At 54.3% G+C, this 26,161-nt stretch overlaps 1 protein-coding gene across 1 annotated transcript in view; it reads left to right on the top strand.

Moving 5' to 3' along the window:
- Window positions 1–26,161, top strand: part of FBXO42 (F-box protein 42) — a 48,860-nt gene that overhangs the window by 3,142 nt on the left and 19,557 nt on the right. Inside the window, exons 2-4 of the mRNA XM_082776927.1 lie at window positions 9,157–9,423; window positions 12,611–12,727; window positions 19,692–19,826. Of these exons, the coding sequence (XP_082633053.1) occupies window positions 9,174–9,423; window positions 12,611–12,727; window positions 19,692–19,826 (502 nt within the window). The 5' untranslated portion in view covers window positions 9,157–9,173. The remainder of the gene's footprint in view (window positions 1–9,156; window positions 9,424–12,610; window positions 12,728–19,691; window positions 19,827–26,161) is intronic.

Below are 26,161 nucleotides of genomic sequence, written 5' to 3' on the forward strand. Positions count from 1 at the left end.
GTGTTCGGGCTGCCTGTTTGTTCCCCGCCGCAGCTGCTGGGAGCAGCCCTCACCCCTCTGCCCGCCGGGTGTGCTGCGGGCTTGGTGCAACATCCCCAAATCCAGGGTCACTGCTGCCGTGACGTGGGTTAGATTTCTTTCTTTCCTCATTTTTCGTAGTGTTTAATCCCCTCAGCAAGCGTTTGCCAAGAGGTTTGTCTCACGGGACGGACAGGTAACCCCTGCTGGGTGCTGCAGCTCTACCTGGCAGCGGCTTCGCTTCGTGGTGCGCTGCCCGTTTGGTTTCTCAAAATAAATTCCTACCAGAAAGGGCAGTGGGTTCTCAAAGAAGCGTGGAAACAGCAGCAAATGCTCCCTGACCTTGCTGGCTGGATCTTCTGGAGGTCTGTGGGGAAACCGGCCCTCGGGGAGCCTGCTGCCGGCATCGCGGGGCTGCGCCTTCCTGCAGGTGGCTCGGTTGCTCGCCGCGTGCATTCAGCATTGCTGCTGGGCTGCTCGCTGCCCTGAGCTGGGCTTATATGTGCCCTGGGGCCCTGCCCCCAGCTCTTGGTGCTTTACGGCCCTGCTGGAAGCTGCAGTGGTGAGGGGATGTGGGGCACACCCTCCTGCCCCATGGCAGCCCGGGCTGATGGGGCTGCAGTTGCCACCCTGCTGTCTGCTCCCCGTGCTTGCGTTTGTCCTTCCCTCGCCATTGACTTCTCCTCCCGCAGCACATGAAGGATCCGTCTGGCTTTAAACACCTCCGCTGTGTGCTGTGAGCCCGCCTGCTCCCTACAAGAGGTGGTTTTATGGGGGAGGCTTGGCCCCTGCCCGCCGCTGACGGATTGCGGTGACGGTGAGCGACGGAGGCGCTGCCCGGTGCCAGCTCGCAGGCTCAGGACGGTTCCACGGGCCCTGGAGCTGCCCTGCCTTCGGTCCCCTTCTGCCGTCACCTCTCGGCAGGGTGCTGGCCGTGCCCTTCGCTGGCACCAGCACCTCGTGCTCAGGGCCCCGTCAGCACCGGGCCTTTCTCCGCCCGCGATGCTGCAATGGGGGCTCGGAGTTTGGTGTTGGCAGAGCGCGGCGTGCTGGCTGCCCTCCTGGTTAGCATCCTAACCCAGCAGTCATGAACGCAGCCACATTCTGGGTTTGTGCACAAGAGCCCTTCTTATGAGCCTCAAGACAAGCCCTTGAGCTGTGTGCTGGCTTCTCTGACATCTCGCTGTTCCCATCACCTGCTTCGATCAGCGCACCTTTGTGTCCCAGCTGGCTGTCACAAACGAGCAGCTCTTGGTGCCCACAGCACGGCTCCTTCAGCACGGGTCAGGGCCGGCAACCCCAGCAGGTTTTGGGTCTCGTCTCTGTGTCAAGTCCTTTTCTCCAGCTCTGAGAGGAACCAGGTGCTCCCTGTGGTGTCGTGGTCACTGTTTCACAGGCAGCGCACAGCCAGGGCTGGGTAAGGATGGAGCAGAGAGCTCGCTGGGTGCCTGACTCGGTGGTCGGCAGCTTTCACCACAGGCTTTGCGTGAGGAACCGAATGAGATTGTTTGCAGCGGGTGAAGGAACGTGCTGAGGTTCAGCAGGCAGGCACCACGGGAGCATCTCCTGAAGGCATCTGTGCCCGGTACCCTGTGTGCTGACAAAACCACGGCATCAGCGAGCTCCCGTGCAGCCAGCAGCGTGTCTGAGAGCTGTGGGCATCAATGGAAATCAAACCTTGGCTGCTGAGCCTACACTAGCACATGGCTTTTTCCAGCACATCCTTTTTTTGGCCTGAGAGGCAGTACCTCCGAGTTCGTCCCCGGCTTGGATGAGCCGTGTCAGGGCTGCTCATCACTTCGTTTCTCAGCCAGGTGTGGTTTTATTTTAGAAAAAGAACAAAATCCTGACCGCGGGGAGCAAGCAGCTGATGGAGGCTGTCAGGAGATCGGGAACGGAGTCACCCGGCACCGTTGGGTGGCTGCGCTCAGCTCGTAGCTGCGTGAGCAGTCCCTTCTCCCAGGTGCTTTGTACGTGGCATGGTGTTACCTGAGCAGGATTTCTTGGACACAAGCAGGCTTTGGGGTGTGTGGGAGTGTAAATCCAGAAGCAGTGCTCCCAGGTTGTGTTTTCAGGCTGACTTCTCATACATTCAAAGCTTGACTGGTTTTTAGGTGCCTTTTCCTGATGGCTGTCAATTTGCCTGAAATCTGTACAGGCTCTGTCTGATTCCCGTGGCCTTGGTAGGGCTGCGAGATGCCAGTGGAAGGGAAGGAGTGCTGTGTCATTTGTACGGGCTGTCCCCCAAATGATTAATTTAAGGACAGGGCAGAAGCTCGCAGGCAGTACTTGTAAACCGTCTTATGGCAGGAGGAGGTGGCCGTTCCCAGTAGCTGCTGGTCGGTGTCATCGAGCAGGCGGCTTCGCTGATGAATCCCTGCGAGCAGCTTTGGGTCGGTGCTGAAAGTCGTGTCCGGGCTGGGGACATTGATCGGGGCAGCCGTGGTTTTGCCCTCGGGCAGCGTGTGCTCCAGCACGCCTCCCTCTAAAATCTGCTGGGTTGTCAAGTCTCAGAGCCTTTTATTTGCTCGCTTTGAGATCGTTTTTCTTTTCTGGCTCGCGTCCGGATTTACCTTCATTTCGGATTTCATTGTGTGTTTGTTTTTTTGTGCTAGAAAAATTTCAGGTGAGGATAAATTTAACGAAGGGCTCGCAGGGATCCAGCAGAGGGAGTGCGTGGGCACAAAACGCCGCCGCTTCCCGAGCCCCCGGCATGTGGGGTGGTGTGGGGCGGGTGCATGGGTGCAGGAGCAGACGCAGCCCGCCCGCCTGATGGCTGCAGCAGCTTCCCAAACCGGCCAGCTCTGGGGTCAGCTTCCTGGGGCGGCCCCGTCTGTGTGCAGAGCCCCTGCTGGCGCCCAGGCCTGCAGCCATCTGGCTGGGGTGGCGTTGGATGTGGGGGAGTGGATGGAAACCACGTCTGTAGGTGGCTGGGTCACCTCTGTCACTTCCGGGTGGACGTGGTTGGGTTTGGGGGCTGTCGGCTGGCAGCCCGCGGGTGAGCTCGAGCAGTACCTGGCAGGTACATGACAGCTGCTGTGCTCTCGGTGCTTCTCACGCCAGCTCTGTGCCCTCATGGAGGTCTCAGCGGGTTTTGCACACCCGGAGCTGTTTCCAGGGCACTCACGCCCCCAGGAGAAAGCCGTCAGATCCCCCTCGTTGTGGATGCGCCTGGTTTTTAGGACGCGGTTCCCAACATCACTTACTTAGCGGCTTTCTGCAGTGGCAGCTGGTCTCGGTGCTCACACTGCCCGGTCTGGTTCGTGGTTTGTTAATATTTTATGAAGCTCTTAGGCCAGTTCTGATGCTTCTGGCTTCCTCCTGTTTGTTCCTTCAGCAAATCCCAAGGACCATTTTCCTACATACCCTCGCAGGGCGGTGCTGTCAAACCCTGCAGCTTCCTTTTGTTCTCGGGAGCCGTGGGCTAAGTGAGAAGCGTGCGACACACGGGCTGCCCGGGCTAAAACCCAGAGCAAACCCCATCTTTGTCATTGTCAGTGCTTCAGTTCTGTAGGAAAACCTGGCCTCGCGGGTGAGGCGTGCAGCAGGAGGTTGGAAACCTGCGGGTGGGATTTAGGAACCCTTTATCTTCAGGGTTGGAGCTAAGTCCCATATGGAGGAAAAGACAATTTCCTGTTGAAAAGCAGCTCGGGGGAAAGGCTGTGCTTCAAAGAACCTGTAAGTGCCTGCTCTGGGGGGTGGCAGGAAGGCTGGGTGCAGGTGTCCCCGCGGCCTCACTCCTTCATCCTTCCACTGCAGCCATTTCAGGGCCGGTGCCCACACAGCAGCACAGGCAGGATATTGCTCATCGTTTTGTTTCCCTGAGGCTTTTTTTTGACTAAAATTTGTTTGGTTTTTGTTTATTTTTTTCCCTTGCTGAACGTGTCTGGCAAATGCTTTTCATGTGAGCTGGCTCTGACTGCTGCGAGTGTCCGAGGGCCTGAAGCGCCGCGCTATTAAGGTGCGTTTAGCTGGGTTTCCCAGGAAACGTGCTTCTGCTCACCGTATCCCTGCCCCAAATCACAAGCAAGTAACTGTGCTGATACCGTTTATCAGCTGAAGCAGTGCTGGAAAAGTTTCCACTCCTTCTTAGTCTTCCTTGCTTGCGTGCACACCCTTCGCTTCGCTCCCTGTGCTGCTGCCCTGGGAGTGCCGTGTGCTCGGTCTGACTGCCTTGGGGCTGGTGACCGAGGGCAGCAAAAGGCAAGCTGGTGGGGAAGCTGCCACGGCTGCTCCAGAACCCTCGGAGCCTTTTTTGACCTGGGTAGGCGAAGAAGCCCAGGTGGTTTTGCTGCCCTGCCGTGCCGCGGGGCTGCTGCCAGGCAGGAGAAGCAGTTGCAAAGTATGAGGAAGAGTCTGGAGCAGGTTGGAGGCAGTTGCTGTCTCCCACCCCTAAATTAACTCTGTAACTGCGGATTGCCAAGAGCAATTAAACGTTCCGCAGTCCCCTTCTCCTTCCAGCCGGAGCAGCCACCAGCAGGGCTGGGTCCTTTAACACACCTTCATTTTTTTCCCAGGTGAGAGCACAGCTTCCACGGTTCTGTTTGGACAGCGAGCTTTTTGTGGCATGTGAAAATGAGCATTCCCGTATGAGTAATGCGCTGTGACTCAGTACTATTGCACGGCTGCTTGTTTTCATTCAAGAACTTTCCCTTAGAGGGTTTCTTTCCTAAAATCTGTTGACTTCATAAGACAGAAAAAAAAAAAAAAAGAAAGTCAAAAACTCTGCGGGTTCGGGCGCTTCTTCGACAGCTGAGCCAGTTCTGCAGGGAAGAGGAGGTAGCTCGGGATGGGAACCACCGATGCCACCCACGCCTGTGAGCTGGGGTCCTTGGGACCCGGAAAGGTGCCTGCAGGTAGGGAAACCTTCCTGTGCCGAGGGGTTTGCGCGAGCAGGGTCCTTACACTGCAACCAGCCTCCGAGAGGTGCTTGAGCCTGGCAGGTTTTTGGTCTGCATTTAATGCTCCTCATCTGTTTGTTCCTCTGCAGTGGCTAATTACTTCAGCAGAATAAATAGCAGGTTCTTAAATATATTCAGGAGGGGAGGGAAGGAATATTGAAGGGCTCAGAGAGGAGGAAAAGAGTTATAAAATGTTTTGCCAACTGGCAGAGCAGCAGCTTTTAGGATCAGCCAGGCAGACGCGATCGGCGCTGGCAGAGCTCTGTTCCCATTGTCCTTCAGTGTTCCTGTAGGTGGTATTTTAGGCTGTCGCGATTCTCCGTTGGTGAGGCTTTAGGCTAACTGTCAAACACTAAAACATTGCTGCTGCTGGGATCTAGAGGCTGTTCCCCTGGCCTGGGGGCTGTGAGGTACGAAACAGATGATGCTTTCGGGGCGCTCGTGTTAGCCCTCGCAGTGATCGGTCCGAGCAGGACGGGGCTGCAGGATCTGTCCTGGCAAGTCGATCACATTGCACACGCTTCTTGATGAAGCCCCAGCTGTGTAAACCCCTTCCCTGCAGCTCTCCAAGTGCTGGTGTTGCTCGGGTAGGAATTGTAGCTGGATACCAGCTGCAGCTCAGCGCAAACATCGCGCTCGGTCCGAACACCAAGTGCAGGACGGGATGCGAGCCGCGAGGGGAGCACAGAGAGCTCCACACTGCTCTTCAGCTAGCTGCTAGAAACGCTGCCCTGGGATTTCCTCCTGCTGACTGATGGCTGTAGGAGCTGGCTCCTGCCTGCCTGGGGTGTTACAGCCCTTTTTGTTTGGGATGCTGGGAAGGGCTGGAGCACAGGGCTTCTGCCCTCAGTGTGCAAAGCAGACCTCGCCCTTCAGGGGTCGTTATTCCCAGCCCCCTGATCCCCTGCCACGTGAGCAAGACCCACGGCCGTGGCACATCATGCTTGAAGGGTTTTGGAGCCAGCTGCCTTTTGGGAGCCGAGCTTATTGATGATCTTTTCCTTGAGAAAAATAACACGGTGTGGGTGTGAAAGCTTGGAGGGCAGTTATGTGTTGTGCAGGCACTTGAGGAATGAGGATCTAGCAGAGCAGATGCGTTTGTGTATTCATAATACTATAAAGTGGTCTGGTAGAGCAAGCTGTAATTAAATCCTGGATGGTCTGTGGTCATTTTTATTTCTTTTGGGGGAACGCAGAGGAATTTCCTCGCTCTCCTGAGCACAGGCTGCCATACAGCTGCCCTGCCAGCTCCCTATTCAGCCCGCTTCCTGCGATTTTCCAGCGAGAGCTTCAGGACTGCATGTGTGTGTTTAATGAGCGTTACGAGTAAGATGTCTGGGAGAGATGTGCACAGCAGGAAGCTGTCTTGGGAAGCAAACTTAGGGACTGATTTTAATCTGTGCGGTATCATGCACCCTGCCTGCGGGAGCGAGGTGCTGCTTTCAGTTGGCTCAGCCCCATACGACCATTGGCATCGATGCACGTTTGTTATCCCGGGAGGGATAAAAGCCATCTCTGCAGGAGGCTTCTGGAAGAGGGTTTCGATCCAGGTCTGTTTCCTTACCGTCTCCCTTAAGGAAGCCTTCCACAGCCAGGCACCACCGTTAGACCTTGTCCTCCCTGAGGGCAGAGGACCAGGCAGAGCTCAGCGCGGCTTCTCCAGCCCCAGAGCTGCACGCGAGCGCCTGCAGGACCCGAGAGAGCCCCAGGAGCTGTTCCTGCTGCCCCTGCCTTTCCAAAAGTGGCCTCGGAGGTGCTGTCCTGCACCAGCTCCTTGCACGTGATGGCACCCTTAGCTTGTGTCTTCTCCCAGGTCACGTAGATGGGTCCGTGCGCTGTGATTAACCGGTGTGCTGTAGCTCCTGAGCCTGCTCCCGAGGATCGAAATTGGGATGTAATAATTGTGCTCTTCATAGCTGGGAAAAGTCCTCGTTAGGAGGGCGTTCGTTCTTGCGCTGCTCAGCTGTCGTCCTCCAGCAGGTTCTGGACGTTATGTGAGTGGTAAATAAAAGCTGTTGGGAAGCACACAGACGTGACCTTTACATCCCAGCCGTAACAGCAGGTTTGTGCCAACCTGTCGAGCCGAGGCTTATGCTCAGCGCTGTCACCTCCAGGTGTCCCATTGCACCGGCCCCGGGTGCGCTTCACTCGGCTTTCCTAGCACGCCGCACACTTCTGGGGTGTGAAACACCTCCGTGCCACCTCTCCCGATGTGCTGCTCCATTCCCCCAAGCTGTGAGGCCGGTGCTGACCTTGTTTCCCCCGAGCTCCCCGGCTTGGGCACGACCCGAGCGGCCGGGGCTGCGGGCTGGGGAGCCTCCGGCTTCCTGCAGCACTGCCCGAGGTGGAAGGAGGCACATATGCTTCCTGACTGGAGATGTTTTTGCTTGGAAAAGATCCAACCCGCTGCTTTTTAATTATTTTTTTTAGTGTGATTCTTTTTTTTTTTTTTAGTTTTCAATTTCTTAATCTTTGGGAGTTTGTGCATTATCTGCTGTGTAACGCAGCCTGCTGACGCAGCAGCACTTATGTCAGCGCGTTTTGGTTTCAGGCTTTCTTTGTCATAACATTGACTCCAGGAAGGATTTCTGACACTGGAGAATTTGCAGAGCATCTGGTAGCGTGATAACTGGAAGTTTAATTTTGACTTGGTTTCTGCTGAAGATTGACAGCCCCCAGGATTTTCTGAAGCTGCTTCATCAGGGAAGCTGACAGGAGCGGCGGTGACGCTGCCTCGCGGGATTTCTCTGCCTGAGAATCGGTTGTCACGGCCAGCTCTGTGCTCGGCGCCTCCGGGCTGCTGCCACACGGCTCTGCTGCCGGAGCTGTGGCCTGGGTTTACCTGGGGAAGGGGCAGGCTGGGGAGGGGACAGGTTGGGGGGGGACAGTTTGCATCACTGGAAGTCCTCTACAGCAGCTGAGGTGTCAGGAGGCAGCCAGGTAACTCAACCTCCTCCTGCCTGTACCTGCCGTGGCACTAAGAGCTGGGTAAAGGCGAGGTGGCACAGCTCACAGCCAGCCTCCTGCACGTTGTCTGAGCTGAATTTGGGCAATTTTGCCTCATTTCCCCTCGTGAGGAGCCGGTCTGCTCTCTGGGTTCTCTGTAGGTGGAATGTGTCCCGTAGCCTGGGGGCCACGGGCTGCAATGGGACGGGGATTTGGGACCTTTTGGTCCTGCACTGGTGGGTGCTGGCGCTGGCTGCTGGCAGACAGGGGCTGGGCTCTGCTTTGCAGCGGCCGCCATGGGTTTGCTGACAGCCCGTGAGCCATGCCCGTAGCCAGGCTGGACGTGGCTGCTCGTTAAGGTGGATTTACTTCGGGATGGATTTCTGTCATCGGTGCCGAATGCTCCAGTCATCCAGAGCACGCGAGGCAATGATATCCCAGCCTGTCATCGGCAGTAAATCCTGTGTTGTTTTTTTCCTCACCTACCCCAAGCAGCCACTTGTAAGTCCTATAAAACAAAGAGGCAAACGAGGGGCGCTAAACGAGAGCGGGACGGGGCCGTTCCCCCTCTTCCCGCAGCAGCGTGTGCTCCCTGGGAGCCCCAGCACCACACGGAGCAGACTCGCTGCCCAAACTGGTTCCTCAGGGGAGGAGCGGCTGCGAGCTGTCCCTCCTGTCCCGCCTGGCTCCCCGGGGATCCCGGTCCTGCCCCCAGCCCCGTGCCAGGGCCCGGCACCTCCTCACCCCACAGCTCGGCGCTGCCAAACCACGGGCAGCTGCGGGGACACTGCCACCACTGCGTCCTGCCGGGGCCTGCAGCACGGTGGTGGCAGGGGGAGGTCGTGGGGAGCGGGACTGTCGCAGGCTCTCATTCCTGTGGTGGGTTTTCTTTCTTCCTTTTTGCTCTCCCCGGTGCTGTCCGCAGGCTGAGAGCGGTGAGAGATGAAGAAGTGGCCTGGGAAAACGCTCTGCGGCCAGAGAGCAGCGTGACGTGTTTGCTTTCCCAGCAGAGGCGAGCCTTGCCCCGCCGATGGTGGTGGTGGTGGTTAGTGTTTGTTTGGGGGAGGAAAGGTGCCGAACCTTCTGTCTGCACGCACCGGCAGCTTGGTCTCGAGCTCATTCCTAAACTGCGCGCCGCCCGCTTCAAAGCCCTGCAAAAACCACGGCCCTGACCCGGAGCTCGCTGGTGCAGGGCTCCGTGCAGACCTCTCGTGTAACGTGCGCGGCTTGCAGCTGCCTTCCTGGTGCTGGTGGGTTTCGCTCTTACCTCGGTGTTGTCTCTCTCCCCAAGCTGTGAAGTGGAATGCCATGGCCAGCTCCTCAGACAGTGAAGATGACAGTTTCATGGCCGTGGATCCCGAAGAAGCTGTGGTCGAAGGGACGATGGAGCAAGATGACGAGCCCCACGCTGAGCTGGAGGTGGAGGAGACCAGGCATAACAGATCGATGTTGGAGCTCCCCGAAGAGGTTTTGGAATATATCCTGTCCTTCCTCTCACCGTACCAGGAGCACAAAACTGCTGCCCTTGTCTGCAAACAGTGGTATCGACTAATCAAAGGTACAGATGGCTGTAGTGAGAATGCGTTTTTTTTAATTGTGGGGATGTGGCTTCATGTTCCAGCTGCTCTTTGCTTTGCTTTAGCCTTGTCTTTAGTTTCTCCCTTTTAACTCAGAAATCTGACTTCTGCAAAATGCCTGAAAAGCAGCTGAAGCCTCGCCTTGCTGCTGTGTTGCCGGTAACTCCAGTGCTGCAGAACGGAGCCCCTCAGCCGAGGCAGCTTCCTGCCGTTAGGCTGGGTGTTCTCTTTTGAAATAGGAACGAGCAAAACCCCCACGACCGGGCTGCTCGCTTAGTACTGCTTCTGAACGCTGCCCGTACGCTGCTAACGAGTGGCGCTCCTGACCTTGCGTTCAGGCTTCCTCTCCAACACGCACAGCAGTGCCCCGCTCCCGGCATCCCATGTCTAATGGGGCTGTAATTGTGCTTTGTTTGCATCTTGCTCAATAATTACATTCCCAAAGCCTGTGCTTTTGGTTGGGAACAAAACCGTGCCCGGTTCTTACAGCTCTGCCGAAGATAAGTGGCAAAGCGTAAACTGCATCTACATTAGTAGAGATCTGCATATGCAGATTTCCTGAAAGAGTAGCCCTGAGATACAGATACTTCGCTTTGCCTCTGCGCAGCATTAATTCTGAAGCCTTATGGGGATATTTTAATGCTAGATATATGTGATACGACAGAGCTCTGCTTGTAGCCTTGCGCAAACCCTGCCTGCCTCTTGGCTTCCAGTGCTCCTGCAGACAGCGGCGACTTCTGGTACATCAGGCTGTTGGACACATGAGGTCTGTTTGCAGGCTTCATAAAAACAGGCGCTGGGAGAGACAGCCCCGGTTAAATCTGTAGGAAATGAGGCAGGCTGCTGCGCTTGGGTGACTTGTTTCTTCTGGGAAACGCAGAGCAGGTGTCAGGTGAGAAGGGCCGCGCTTTCTGCCCTTGGCGCTGCGTAGGGCTGGGCAGGTGTGTGGGGTGATGTCTCACTTGTGGACTTCCTTGCACATGTGAGGCATTGCTGAGATTCCAGGGATTCTCTGCCTTGCCCGGAGTTTAACAGGCTGGAGGTTGAACCAAAATGCAGCTCCTTCAGAAGTAAGCATTGCACAATTACTATTTGGCATAATAACGCAGTGCTCCGGTCCTGCCGGCCCAGCGGTCTGCACCTCTGCTGAAAGGTTTTCAAGTGCCCATGGCCTTGAGTTGCTGCTTTCTCACACGTGCTTGTTCCTGAAGCAGCCTTAAGAGATGCAAAGGATGCAGCTGGAGTGAGCAAGCAGCCGGTGATTCACCCCAACAGAGACTGTGGGAAACGTCCTGGAGTGTAGGGGAGGGAAGAGCAGCCCAAGGCGCCCCGTGACATCGGCGTGAGTCTGGGCGGCGAGAGGTGCTGGGCAGCCACATCATCTTTGTGGTGGTTACAGTGCAAAGGGAGCGTAATCACCAACGTGTGCTCTGCGGAGCAGAGGTTACTCAAGGTAAATGCTTGATTTCTTTGCTACCGGTCAATTTTTCCTGTTTGTCAGGATACATCTGCTCCCAAATCCTATAGTTCAGGTTACGTTTCCCGTGTGTCTCTTGGGGACCAGCTGCTTGAAGACCCAGGGTTTCATTTTTTAAAGCTTCCTGCTGTGTATCCCTGAGTGTGATTTCTTGCCGGGGGTGTTCCTGGCACAGGGCTTACGGTCAGCAAACTCTCGGGGAAAAATCCCAGCAGGTTCTGGCACCTTGAGTGCAATTGCTGCCATAGCCCGGGCTGCCAGTGAGGATGGATCCAGCCCCTTCGGTGTCAGGGCATGGCGAGGCTTACACGCTGGTGTTGGAAGTTCTGTTAGCACCCAAGTGCTAGAGGTAAACGGTGTTCAGCTAACCCAGGATCTGCTCTGCACGCTTTCTCAAAACTGATGTTTTGCTGCAGAAGCGTGACGGGCTGCATCCTCTCCCCACGGCTCTGTGCTTTGAGGCAGCAGGGCTTGTGGGCGCAAGGCGGAGCAGGTGCTGGGGCCACAGAGCATCTGCTGAGCTGCTGCAGTCACAAGGCTTCACCAGCCCCTTTTCTTCCCACGGCAAGCAGGCTCTGGCCCTTCTCTGCACAAGCAGACACACGCGCTCCGTGCACAGGATTAACCGTGGCTCTGCTGCTGGCCTGCACCACAGGGGCTGGAGCCACCTCCCGTAGGACAGGTCAATGCCCTGGCAGGCTAAGAAGGAATATTTTCACCTGACACGTGCTGCCTTGTGTCACTGGCTTCCCCTCTCATAGTTACTGTAGATTACTGTCCAGTAGCTGCAGGCATTCTCTTAAAAGTTCATTATTATGTGCTGTTTGTCCTCAGTGCTCCGTTAAGGCCTGTGTGCTCCTCTGGCAGAAAGGCGTGCTTACATGCAGCATTAATTGGGGTGTGATTAGCCTTGTGTTGCAGCAGAGTGGGCCAAAACCCCCCCTCTGCGAAGACATGTCCCTAATACATGGGATTTGTGCTTAAATACATGTTTATAGTGACCTGAAGAGTGCTGTGTGTAGTTCCATGCTGAAACAGTCGTGCTGGCACCTTGGCTTCCCACTGCCTGGCTGCGGCCAGGTGCTGGGCTGTTGGGATGCCAGGTTCGGCCTCTTCTCTCTAGAGAGCTTCCTTGGCAGCAGGTGATGTTTCTGCTGTGCTGACTGCGGGCTCCCTGCCTCCAGCTGAGCCTGCGCTGGTTGTTGCTGCTCGTGGCAGAGCACCTCGGTCCAGGAGAGTTGTGTGTTAGCAGCTGCCTCCTGGCAGCGGGGCAGAACCGCAGCCTCACACACACCTATCCCAAAGGCTTGGCTTTACCAAGCACAGCTGACAAATAGCAAAGGTGTGGTGAATATGTGGAGTGAATGCTGATTTCTGCGTTTGCAGAGTCCGTGTTCTTTATTCTTTTGACTCCCCTGAATATCCACCAGCGTATTTATAGCCCAAATACAGGGGTTGTTCTGTAATTGCTATCGTGCTGCTACTCACCGCACACCACCAAGTGATAATTTGTCATTTGCTTTGGCTTCTCCAAGCTCGCTGCTTCCTACAAAGGCTGTCAGGCAGCATATACACACGCTGCTTTATATAGGTGTGTTATGTGCTGGCTTTGGATGCACTTGTGCAACTGTGCAGACACTGTCTGTTCTTAACATGCCTCAAATTCTGCTGACGTCTCGTCTTTTCTCTAGGTGTGGCCCATCAGTGTTATCACGGCTTTATCAAAGCGGTGCAAGAAGGAAATATTCAGTGGGAGAGTCGCACTTACCCCTACCCAGGAACCCCCATCACTCAACGCTTCTCGCACAGTAAGTAGCTGCCCAGAAGGGCTCCGCTTGCCCCTCGTCAGCTCGGAGTTACCGTGGGAAGCTGTAAGGAGGTGTTTGCATTGTGTCATTCGGGGCGGAGTGGTGGCGCACGTGCCTGTTGCTGCAGCAGAGCCTTATCTGCCCGGTGTAACGCGGCAGCTCTGCCAACACAAGCACTTTACACAAGAATAGGGATTCAGTAGCTGTTTGTTGTCCTGGGCTAGAAAGAGGAAATGTTAATGGAGTTAGGAAAAAAAATCCCACCCTGTTTTTTGCAAATCTTACATGCAGACTTTACACAGCTCCCCTTCAAGTCTGAGCCCTGTCCCCTTCAAGAGAAACCTCCAGTCCAGTGGCTGTTGTAGCCGGTGAGTTTGCCGACCCGCTGCACGTAGGGACGTACGCTGGCCGTTTTACGCAGCACATCGTCTCTTACGCCTGTGAGCAACAGCCTGGAGGAGGCTGAGCGTGGTGTGCTTCAAAACAAAACACAAAGGGCTGCAGATGAGAGGGACTGAGGCAAGCACGCTTGTCGTGGGTGTGATTTGCTGATAGAAGTCAGCAGTTCAGTTGACAACGTTGCCTAATTTATGGCTGAATTTTTGCCCTGCTTCCAAGTTTCTGGAACAGAGAACGGGTTCCCGTTGAGGGAAAGCTACTTAAATAAAACTTATTTGTGGTGCAGTGGCTGTGCCAGGCACCATGTTGAAATATGACAAAAATTCAGTCCTTGTGGCTTTGTCGCTGGGTCAGACCTCTTTGGGAGACGGCTCTTCCGGGGAGCGAACTTTGTGTTCACAAAGGTAAATAAACATGATGTAAGCGGTGTGATTCCAAGAGCAAGCAGTCATAAAATTTTCATATTCCCGAGTAATAATTTATGGAACAACCAACGCACAGAATGTGCAGCCCAAAAAAAGCCTAGGGGATGTTCTGGTGGCAGCATTCTGCTCAAGGATTTCAGTGTCCTCCTCAAACTTCAAAAAGGCACCATGTTTCATCACCCGTTTTGAAGTAGCGATGTTAACAAAGTGCTTCCCGATGACGTGCAGATTCACGGGGGTTTTCCCTCAGTTAGCTGGTGGTGGCGTCCGTCCTAACCGGCCTGTTTCTGAGGGGGTATCTCACCCGCACCGTTTCCACCCCAGTGCCTTGGAACAGCTTCCTCGTGCCTGGCGAGCTGTAAGGCTAGCAAAGAATCACCCAAAGAAGGCCCAAATATTATGCCAAGGACTCGCTGCATGTGCTTTTGTTTTTTCTGCTGCCCAACAGGGGCTTCCTCTTGCCACTTGCTGCAGCCTGAGTTGTTTCACCAATGCCACAGCTCTCAGAGCCTCTGATCTCCATCAGCCTCAGTGACACCGTCCTGGCTCCGCTCAGCCCTTGGTCACTACAGAAGCGTTATTAATGCACTTGGTGTGCAGAAAGCTAATCTGGATTAACTTGTTTGCTGGTTTAAAACGAATTATTTTTGAACAGTTCTCCAGATCTGCGGTATCTGCTTTCCCTACAGCAAAGCCGCGCGTGTTTGTGGGTGGATTCCAATATCAGAGCCTGGAGGAAGGTCTGATCAAAGCCGGGCTGGGCTGATATTCCTTTCTGAGCGAGAGGCTAGAACTGAGGCAACAAATCATTAATCACAATGCAAAGAGGATCTGAAAAACCTGTGATCTCAAGTACTAATATGCAGCGAGGCGAGCTAAGAAGGGGAGGTCTGGGAAGGGGGAGTGAGGGAGGGTTCGCAAACCATTTTTTAGGGGTGAGTCGCCAGGTTTCATGGGAAGACGTCATCTGCCGGGTATGAGTGCTTTGAAGTCAACGGGCAGCGGTAGCATCGAAGGATTGGCCAGGGCTGTCTCTTTTTTTTTCCAAGATTTATTAGAAATATCTCAGAAGTGCTAATTTGGAGCCAATATTTAACATGACAAGTGAGAATTTTAAATAGTTAGAGGTCATCGTCTGCTATAAATTCTGAACAACGTAATTGAAAAAGTGTTCGATAAGGAATAACTAATGGGGTTACCGTTGTTTTATGGGGAGGAAGCATTTGTCAAGGCCTTTGATCATACCACGAGTGTGGCTGATAACAGACTTTATGGATGGGCTGTAGCTTTTCTAAAGGATTTAACCAGAGCTGCACAACACTATGCAATTATCGGCAATGCTGTTCTTTGGGATTTAAACACAGGCTTAGTGGAAGATGTGCTTCGTGCATAGGTCTCTGAGATGAAGACCAGCGAGGTGTCTGAAGGTGGAAGGTTTGCAGTAGTCATCTAATTGTTGTCTGTAGCCCTAATGTATAAGCCTACAGAGATCATACCAGAGCAGTGACTCATGCAGTTAAATGACTGGCTGCCCTCGGAAAGTGATGTCAAAAGGTGGAGGAATGCAGAAAAGGAAAGGCAGCAAAGGAATGTCGACCGTTGAGCCAGAAATATTGATCCTTTGATGGAGGAGGTGGCTGTGCAGTGACTAATTGTAACTGAAATGTTTCTGCACGGTCTGGGGCGCATGGTACCAAGGTGATGACTAATTAAAGCAAATTTACCCTGAAAGACGAGGGGAAAAACTGGAAAGATGTTTGTTTTACAGGACAGGCCACTTCCCAACCAGAGCAAGGGGACCGAGCAGCTTCTGTTATCTCCCAGCTTTGCTAAATATATCGCTGCCTTCTGACTGTACCGAGGCCCTGGTCTGACTGCAGCGGGGAAATTGTAGAGAAGAGGGGGTAGGTGCAGGATTTCTACACACACACACACACACACCCCACGCAGAGGTGGAAGGCAGTTGCAGAGCTGAACTTCCCGAGGTCCGGAGCATTCTCATCGTGCCGCAACTTGCGGCGCAGTCGGCGTAAACACGGGTGCCAGCCAGCGGGCCCGGGCCCTTTCATCCTCAGCCCTGCCTCCCGGCGCTGCGCTCGCGCTGCCTCCCGTGCCAAGCGGGCTGGGCACAGCCAGCTTCTCCCTGCGCAGCCCAGCGTGCCTGGAAGGATGCTGGCAGCTCGGCAGGGCGCTCCTGGGAGCACCGCTGAACGCAAGTACAGGGGCTGTAAGGCTGGGGTCGCGTTTGAAGGAGGCAGGGAGCTCTTCTGCACCATCTCATGGCACTGCATCTCCTGCCCTGAGCTAAGGAAGCACGGGAGCTCCTTCGGGCTGGCGCCATCAGTAGCTGGTGGGGCCGTGTTGTGGGGCAGTCTCGGAGCCAAGATGGCCTGACAACAGTTAGCAGCAAAGCTGGGGTGCTATTTTCAGCTGGGAGCCATGTAGCAATGGGAGTTCAACAGCCAGCTGACTTCTCCCCCCTCTCTCTGATGGGGAATCTGACCTCTGAACTTGACTCCCATATGTATAGGTTACTTTATTTGATGTAGTTGACGTTTAAAAAGTCAATGCCCTCTAATTATCACAAAGGGCATGTGTTTTGCATTCAGCTTTCCCTTCCCAGTTATAGTCCATTGATCTTTATTTTGGTTGTCTCACACTCTGGGTGAAAAAGCTCTGATGCTTTGTTCGTGGCTGTTGTGCAGCACAGAGGGAAAACAGGAATGTGTTCAAAATAAGCTGCCTTTGCAGTCTGTTTGCGTATCGGTGTCTTCAAACATCAGAAATATTTATTCTTTTAATTTCCAGTTACAAAAGCACGCCATCTCTGCAATACTGAAACTCTGGGACGCGCTGAATTTTACTGGAATTTAAGTCCTTTAAAAAGAAATAAAAATCCATCCCAGGGTTTCAGCTTCTCCTTGCTTTCCACCCAACAAAGAGCTGAAAGCACCACGGATGCACATCTTCCTCCCAGGGTTTGTTCTGCACCCTGAAAGGCTGGTATCAAACCGGAGTTTTCAGTTGTGCTTGCGTTAATTACTTTTTCTCAAACTGATCTGCCTGCCTTGGCTTCAGAAGCTTTGAATGGCTTGCTAAGAAGAAGCAGGAAGGCAAAGTTTAAATTATTTTGGTCTAGGATTAAAATACACGCCGTGCGGACGTCATGGTGCCTGTCTGGCTGGCCGGTTTTTTAAATCCAAATAGAGGAGAGGAATGTTGCCACCTCCCCTCGAAATAATAAATGAGCTGCGCTCTGTGTGAAAGCAGGAGTCGCCAAGGCTTTGGCGTGGGGAGGAGGTGAGGGGCTCTCGACCTGTCACGATGAGGTAGCGATCGGATTTCTAAGACAACAGTAAGCTTTCAAGAAACATTGAGCAGAACCCCTCCAGAAGCACGTGTTGCTTTGCACCAGTTGCACCAATTGCACGTGCTTCGGGGGCGGCACTGCCTGGTACCCTCACCTTGCTGAGCCGTAGCAGCCTGCGAGGGCTCGTACCGTGCACAAATGGTGCCGGGGCTAGGCTTGGGGAGTGGGTGAAGCTACAGAAATGCTTTTGCTCATTACTCCTGGTCCCGCTCCTTATTCCTTCCTTGTTATTCCCGGTTCTGCTCCCGGGAGACGTGCTGGGGGGTCGTGCAAACCTCCTCCGCCCGTGTCGGTGCCAAGGCAGGCCAGCTTGCATCCCAGTCCAGGTACCTCCTGCAGCCCGCGCAGTTCCTGCGCCACTATTTACATTGCTCAACGTATCCCCCACCCGAAAGGCAGCTCCGCAGGTATTTCGCGTGGCGTAGGTGTGTATTATACAGCTGGGCGAGATGTGGTTTGAGATGAAGCCTTCAGCTGCAGGTAAGGACCCCGTGTGGATGCACACGTGGGGTTGCTGGGTGGTCCCGCGCTGCCCTCGCACATCCCCCGGCCCCGCTCTGTGGCCAGCTCTGTGCCCCAGCTTTCCCAGCAAGAGCCAAGGGCGTGAGGGTGGCCGGCTCCTCGGCTCTTTTCCTCTCCCTGCCCAAGGGAGGCCGTCAGCCCCTTGGTTCCCTCCAGCCCAGGTGCTCTCGTAGCGGTTCCGTGGCGGTACGAGCTCCCCCGGAGCAGTGCTGTGTCCTGTCAGCTCAGCTAACCCAAATCTATTTTAATTTTATGGCTCGTGGAGCTGGTGAACAGCCACGTACAGCAAGTGTTGTGGAGACAGAGCAGGAACAGCACAGCTCGCACCCTGCCCTGCCCGCACCTCAGCTTTGGTTTCAGCACGGAGTAATGCTGGCTGCTGGAGCTGCTGCGCTCCTGTGCTGAGCTTACAGACACAGCGAGCTTGAATTTCTCTTTTACATTTCTTTTTTTTTTTCAAATTCCCTTCCTAGCTAGAGCCCTGCCCTCCCCATGCTGCTGATTTTGCAGCCTGCCTTGTGCTGGTTAGTTACGGAGTCGCGTGGTCCTGTGCGCAGACACCCGCCCTGGAGGGGCTTCTGCGTGCCCCCGTGTGCTTCTCCACATCGTACCCGGGGTCGTACACTGCCCTGCACCAGGGGCTGCCTGCCTCAACTTTGCCTTTTCCTTTTGCTCTTTGCTGCTGTGCGATATATTACGCTTGTCATGGTGAGGGCGATGGTTCCTGCTCCCTCCAAGCCCCAGGTGATTCCCTCATCTGAACACATCCAAGCAGGTGGGTGCCCAGGTCGGAGCACGCTGCTTCCCTGGCATAGCAGGGCTTGTGCTGTGGGACCACAGGAAGGATTTAGTGTTTTTGGGACTATCTGTGTTGAGTTTGTGGTGACTGGGGGCTGTTAAATATGCCCCTGGAGATGCTGTGACCAGCAGAGCAGCTCCCTGCAAGGTAGGTCAGGCTTCAGCAGCAAACTTGTCCTTCCTGCCAAAGCCGTGTGCTTTCCTTTCCAGAGCTCTGCAGGAAGAAAGGGAAGACTCTTTGAGAAAACCCAAGAATTGAGATTTTCAGGCTATGTCAGGTCAAGGGAGGATTGAATTGCTAAAAGCAGAACGCGGCCGAGGCATTGTACCTGCTGCTATGGCTCCTCTTTTCAGGTCAGAGGATTGGCAGGTGACAATGCCTGTGCCAAAATTGCCCGTGGAAATTTAATCCTTGCAGACTTAGAGTCAGTGTGCGTGTGTCCATCAGAGCCACCACCAAAGGACGAGCTCCTTCTCCCTGCGCCACTGTCAGGCCCCGTGTGCTGTGCCCTGGTCCCTGGGCCCTGGTGGGGGAGCCCCAAATTGCTGTGAGCATCCCACGGTGCGGGGCTCAGCCCTGACAGGGGGGTGCTGTGTGAAGTCAGCGGGGCTGGGGCTGGTTGTGAGAGGAGGGAGACCAGGAACCGGGGAGCGCCACTCGTATCCTCAGCGCCTGTTGTGTTAATCACAGTGGTTTGACTTCCTGAACGCATCTGCATCGTGCTGCAGTGCTCACACGCATCCTCCGAGGCAGAGGAGCTGCACCATCCCCGTCTGCTCCGTGTGTGTGTGTAATTCAGTGCATGTCAGAGGTGCCTGGGTGCCACGGGACACAAGCTGGCTCAGCACACTGAATTTTTTCGCTGCTGAGTTCGGCTTTGGGCCAAAAGCTCTCTCTTCCCTGGGTATCTCAGAGGGGTTGTCAAGTGTTGTGTTTCCTCCCCGTTCCCCTTCTTGCTGCCTGATCCTGGCCCCTGAGAAGCAAAGGGGATGCTCGTGTGAGATGCCTGTGTTTCAGTGGCACTGGGTTGTGATGAGATAAGGAGAAATGCTGTCAGCTTTGGAAAAAAGAACAAGCCACCAGGCGTAGGTGTACAGGACTGTCACTTAGGAAAATTTGGCAGCCCTGTAAGCAGTGTGAACTAGCTTAGAAAAGGTAAGCGTGCTGAAAGCGCTAATCATAGCTAATCTAATTAACTGTAAGCTTCTAAGGCAGCTTTCTTTGCACTTTCAGGAGCAGGTCTGCTTGAGGGGATAATCGTCTTAGAAGGTTCTTGCTGGAGGTTTGCACTGGTCAGGGATACTCCTGAGCTGGCCCGTGGTTTTGGGGTTGCTGTAGCCTCTTTGCTTTTCTCCTGCCTGAATCCCCGGACTGGGGGGAGGAAATCTTCTTCACCCAACCCATAAAGACAGGAGAAGGACGAACTAATGGTGGGTTTCTTTTCCCTAGGTGCGTGTTACTATGACGCCAACCAGTCAATGTACGTGTTCGGGGGCTGCACGCAGAGCAGCTGCAACGCTGCCTTCAACGACCTCTGGAGACTCGACCTCAACAGCAAGGAGTGGATCCGGCCCCTGGCATCAGGTGAGGGGCAGCGCCCGGCCGCCTTCCCTAGCCCTTCTCCCGCTGCCCTGCTGCTAAAACCCTCGTCAGATCTCACCTGTAGGACTGCGTGGTCCCAGTCTGTGTTTTCCCACATGTTTTATCATTGAATGGTTTTCAGGTCACATCCTTTTTTGCCAGCCTGTGTGTCCTCTTGCCCGCAGCAGTGCGCTGTGAGGCAGGCTGAGTTGTTTCTGGTTTTCCTCTTTGTCTGGAGAAGGTGTTCAGTGCTGGTTCGTGCCACGTGGGATGAGTGCCACTTAACTGCAGTCACGAGAGGCTGTGCCAGTAAGTGGTGGTGTCCCAAAGCTGAGATTTTTTGAGTGTCTTCGGTAGTTGCCACTTAGGTATTTTGAGGAGTGGATGAGACATGCCCGTGCTGGCTACCCACAGCAACCAGGAAAGCGTGGGAAAACAGGTACGTTCCTGCAGTCCTGCTCTGAGCGGAGCAGGAAAATGCCACAAATGATTTCCCACACTGGCTTTGAACTCCAAATGTCACACACGAGATGTGTGTTTTTCATATATTGCTGAATTTGACTAACATAACTTTGACAAAAGCAGAATTGGGGGAAGCTCGGGGGGGAGGGGGCAGTATAAAACTAGCCATTTTGGCAAAAGCTTTACATTTAACGAAGAGAGGGAAGAACAAAAGGAAAAGGAGCTCAGCACCCATCAGGCGTTCCTTGCTGAGTTATCTGCTTGGGTGCAGACTCCCTCTGCCCCTGCTTCACGCGCTGTAAGTATTGTGCCTCCAGTATTGAAGATTACTTAATCGTTGTTTCAAGATGTGTTTTCCTGTCTAACATTTTTTTTTGTTACGAAGTTCTGTGAAATCAAGATGTCCTGCGTGCTGGTGTTACTTGAGAACTGGTCAGATGTAACTCGAAGTGTTAATGCGCGGCTTGGTGCTTGGTGTTGGTGGGCTATACGTCTACACAGGCTTTAAACATTTCAGTTTGATCTTTGAGTCTGCCCGTCCAGTGCATTACGTCTGCAGGTGAGAACTCAGCAGGCTCGGACTTAAAATGGAGGAAGAAAATAAAGCCCAGTGAATGCTTGTGGAAACTGGCTCTTGCTCTTCCTCCTTCCGTGCCGTAGCGCTCGCCTGCTCGTCTCCCTCTGCTCAGGGTGGAGGAGAGGCCATGGGTAGCATAAACAGGATACTGGGCTGTGCAGACCTCTGGTGTGACCCGGGACGACTATTCTTGCAGCCCAGCGAGTTCTTCCGTCGGATTGAATGTGGGGCATGACTCGCAGTTAGCGCTTGCACCGCGTTAATGAACCCAGCCGCCGGCACCCAGCTCCGCGTCTCAGTCACTCTGTTGGTATTTCACAAAGTAGAATTCCCACTGCCTTACTAACAAATAGCGCCGTTAAAAGAACAAGTCCTGTGGGAATATGTGTCAGAGTTAAGTCCCATGGGAAGATCCCCCGAGGAAATATTTCTGCATGCTGTCATGAGCGCATGGAGCAAGATCAGATCGCAACTGAAACTTCAGGCAGTCTCACCGAACAGAGAGCGCTCTTGTTCGTCGGTCTTCAGAGAAGATGAGTCACCCGCGCTTGTGCCGGTGGTGGTTTCTTGCACATAGCTCCTTTTTGGTGCCCTAACCAGGGTGTTGGCACCCGCTGCCTGGGAAAGAATAGTGGCTGGAGGGGGCAAAAGCAGAGAGCTTTGAAACTTGGAGTCAGATGTAAATAACGCAGGAGGGATCTTAAAAGGAGAGCTGACGTTGATTGATTAACGCCTGCTCCAGCACGGGGTGTGTGCGAGCTAATTGCTCCTGGAGGTTGAGGAGGAATTCCCACCCCTCTGCTCTATGCTCCGTGGGGTTTGTCCGTCCCCGGGGTGTGACAGTGGCTTCTCCACCAGGCCACTTCTGGCTCGGAGAGGTGTCATCGTGCACGGTGACCCGTGCCCTTAACCAGGGGGTCCTGGAGCAGGAGCGTGGCACTGGGGCTGCGCTAAAGGCCTTGCACCCTGCCCAGGGCCGTGGCTGCAGTGAGCTGGAGCAGCTTCATCCCTGCCCCTCATGGGGCTTTGCCAGGAGAAAGTTTTTTTTGTTGTTGTTGTTGTTCTCCATACCTGCTGTTTTCATTTGGGTTTTCTTACTTGCGGGCATCAGATGAAATGACATCAGAGCTGGGTAATTCATCCCCACCGTGAGCTGCTGCACTGAACCTAGGAGTAAATATTTAGCCTTCAAAGAAATAATTGGCCCATGTTTCTTTAGTCTCGGAGACGGAGGAGGTAGGTAATTGCTTCAAAAAACCCTAATTTTTGAGGTTTCAAAGTGCTTTTTGCTTAGATCTAAAACAATGGCATTGACTTTTTACTTATTAGACCGGAGCAGAACAAGGGAGTTAATGCCCAGCTTTTATGTAGCGCTTCTTGCTGGTGGGGTGTGAGGCTTCCCAAAGGCGGGTGGGCAGCAGCATCTCTATTTTAGGAACGTGAGCAGGAATGCCTCTAAACTCCTCTCCCTCAAGCTCTCCTGGCCACTCGGAGTTACTCTGCACCTCCTGCACTCCCACACGCAAATCCTGCTGGAGCAGGAGGGAGCGTAGGGAGGGATTATGGATAGCCCTTGTGTGTGGGAGCCCTGTGGGGGAGTTACCGATGGAGACAGGCACGCAAGGGTGTGCAGAGGCAGCTCAGCCCTCGTGTGGTGTGCGTGGATGTGGGGCGAGGCCGGCCGCAGCCCGAGGGCTGTGTGTGTGCTGTGTGTGCTGTGTGTGCCTCTCCAGGCCAAGAAACGTGCAGCAGGGGCTGCCTGGCCACGGAGGAGAGGTCCTCGTGTGCTCTCAGCGCCTGCTGCTGGGATGTAAAATTCGTCATTCCCAGCTGCAGAGGAGTTGAAGCGTGCACAGGAGCTCACAGCGTTTCCTACGCAGGGCAGCAGCACCGGCTCGTGCTGACGTGTGAGTGCACAACTGCAGCCACAGCGTCCTCCTTGGGCCGGGGACCCCCCAGGCAGGTGCTTTTCTCCATGAGTGCTTTCCTCCAGCATCAGGGATGCTTTCTTTGCCTTCATTTGCATCGTTAATCCAGGCTCTTCTTTGATTTTTGGCCCCTCTATTTGCAGAGGCGAACCTGATCGAGGGCTGGAGGTGGCTTAAGCTGGAGTTTGTTTATCCAGCTGGAGGCAAGGGTTAGTCTCAACTCCTCTGCAGCTCAAGCCACAGCACGCTGCTCTTGCAGCAAGGACCCAGGCAGGATGACGTTGGTATCGATAGTCCTCTGGTGCTCCCTGAAAACAATTTCTCGTGCAGCTGAAATGGCTGTGGAAGGAACCAAAAATTGCTTAAAAATGGAGACTTCACAGCCCTGGCACAATGGGGCAGTGCAGGAGATGTGAGGCCTTTGTCACAGGGCTGCTGGCACGTGGAGGTGGCCAACCCAGGGCTCAGCCCCACACTGGCGGCAGGGAAGACTTTCCCTGTTCCCTGCAGGTCTGTGAAATGCTCTTCCTTGGGATCCCTTCTGCCTCTGTGCTGTGAGATCCGTGTGGCAGCTCCTGGGAGAGGCTGCCCCAGCCATCAGCACTGACCCAGGCCCTTCAACGTCATCGTCCCCTCGGTGTTTGGTGTTCATGTCATCCTTGGGCTGCTGCGGGTAATTTATAGGCAGGATGGAGAGCGTACCCCCAGGCAGCTGTCTTTCTGGCTTGCCCATGCTGTTTCAAACTCCTGAAGCATCCGTGTGTTTCTGCAGCCTTTCTCCTTCCTGTGTTTGTTGGGTTCTGTTCCTCAGGAGCCCTGCACTTGGCCTCTGTGTGCCAGAGCCATGCGCTGAGCTGGGAAGCACCTTTGGACCTTTTGCAAATCGGAGAGAAAAATGCCAATAGCTTTGCCTGTGCTCCCAGAGGCTAACTGGGCAGAGGTAGAAAGCTTTTTTTTATTATTATTATTTTTAATCAGGGTCTTGTACTGTGCTTATAAAATAAGGAATGACAACACACAGAGCAGGTCTTTGCAGGGAGAGGAGCGCTAGCCAAAATCATGAAGACCCATCCTCCCTGCTGGGTCTCCCTTACCACCCTGGGCCGAGCACCGTCCCCTCCTTCACTGCCATTGTCCCTCCAGCCACAGGAGAAGGCGAGAGCCCCAGGAGTCACAGTGCCACCCTCCAGCAATGTGTTTTCCCACTGCTCTGCTGTCGCAGCAGCCCCGCAGCCCCGCGGCTCGGCTCTTCCTGTTTGCTGCGCGCAGCCTTGCCATGCAGCAGCCCGGCCGCCCTTCCTGCAGGAGGGCAGAGCTTCCCAGCGCTCGTTTCCTGGTGCTTTTGTCTCCGTGCAACGAGGCCGCCTTAGCTTTGGCTGGGGAGATGGGAGCACTTCTCATCTCTCCCAAGATTTCAGATTAAAACAGGCTGGAAGGCGATGCTCGGTGGTGGATGCTCTGATCCTCTCCGTTCATTTTAGGACATTGGCAGTGCCAGGGCGCAGCGGCCGGTCCGTCCTCCCTGCCTCTTACTGCTCCAGCCCGAGCGAGCAGGCAGCTTCAGCACCAAGTCTGTACTGAAAGCATTTGGGGTAGCCTTCATGTGACACAGCAAGCGTGCAAAAACCTCTCCCACCTCTGTTGCTCCAGCCCTGCTGTATCCCCAGGCCCCGCTCCGTACCGCTTCAGCACTGCCGGCTTCTGGCCCGTGTTTCGAGGCAGAGTTTGGAGCTCGGGTTTCCCCTCGTGAGCCGAGGGAAAGGTGCCTTTGATGGTGTTGTGTCAACAGAAGGAGCAGACGAAAGGAGGTAGGAGAGACTGCTGTCACCTGTCCAAGGAGGCTGTATCAGATGTGGTCCCGGTGCGGTGGGAGGCTCTCTTGGCTGCAGCATGAGAGCCCCAGGAGCCCGCCCGCTGCGTTCAGCGCAAACAGAGCGCCTTGCCCTTGCCGAGGCTGTCCAAAAACCTTGCCCCGAGCAGAAAGCCCTGTTTTTGTAATCTCCTTTTGGAAAAACAGCGGCAAGTTTTCAAAACAGTCGGTGAAGTTTCATAACCCCGGTGCTGATACGGGGCGAGCTTCCTTTTTCGGGGCCTCCAGGGGGCTTCATGGAGCTGAGCCCCCAGGGCTGCGGGGTGGTCTGAGGGAGCAGTGGCATTTCTGAAGAACAACCAATTGTTTGAACAATGGGAACGGTCTCACGTCTGGATGGGTTTAGAAGCCGCTGTGTCTGAGGATCTCCTGAGATCGTGCGGATCGTTCAGTCGCTGTCCTTGACTGCGCTCCATCTTTTTTTCTGTAGCGGTCCCTGCTGAGGCTTGTTACTGAAATACTCTGCTCTGACCCTGTACTGCGATGTTCCCGTTCCCATTGCAGAGCGACTTTCCGTGGATCAACGCAGTGAACAATCTAAGGCATGTCCTTGCTTTGGAAAAAAGAAAAAAAAAAAGGGAAAAAAAAAAAAAGAGGGCAACATCCTGACCTGCCCAGTGCAGCAGTCTCTAAAGCAGTGCCTCCCAGTCTGTGCACTGCTGCTGGTCCCGAGACACCAGCAGGTAGCCTGCAAGGTGCTCCTGAGCAAAACAAACACCTTCCCCTGTGTGCAAGGAAGGAAACGAGGAGAGGCAATTTTGAAAATAAACTTTCAAAATTTAGCCCAATTTGTTTCCATTTACAGCCAGATACCCTTAAGGGGAAGGCTGCGAAATGATCTCTGTGTACGTGTGCGTTTCTAAGCTTAGTGCAGCGCTGAGCAGCCCCTTTTAATTGAAGGCACCCCTAACTTTTTAATAAAAACTTGGGATCACCTTGAGCTCTCTAAAGCCATGTCATAGCTCCGGGCCTCCTGGGAATCAGAAGAAGTGAAAATCTGATACCTGGCACAGAACGGTGTCGCTAATTATGACTGCAGCTTCAGGTGTCTAATACTTCAAAGTAGAGCAGGTTAATGAAACCCGTGGAAATTCCTCGCCATATGTGCAGTGTCTTTCTGGATGAAAATGGCAGGGGATGGACCTGAATAAAGAGCGCTGTTGTAGCGCTGAACCCAGCCTGGAAAAGAGGAGGACGCTTCCTCCAGGTGACTTTTCCTGATCTGGTTTGTTTCTTCCTTATTCCCCTTTGGGTGTAGTAGTTATAGGTCCTGTTCCTGCCTTTGCAGACTAAAACTTTCCACGTTATCCCAAGCCTCTGTCCTTCCTGACTTTGCCACAGCCGAATGCTGTGTGAGCCCTCCAGCCTGGAAAGCCTTGACCCCTGCGGAAATTCTGCTTTAATTCTGGTGGCTCTGCAGTGCTGCCAACTGTGGGATCAGAGCGTGCTCATCTCATAGCTAATTACTGCCCTTCTGAAACGGAGCCACGAGCTTCTCAGC

The sequence above is a fragment of the Aythya marila genome (assembly GCF_965140915.1).
Source record: "Aythya marila genome assembly, chromosome: 21".
Lineage (NCBI taxonomy): Eukaryota > Metazoa > Chordata > Aves > Anseriformes > Anatidae > Aythya > Aythya marila.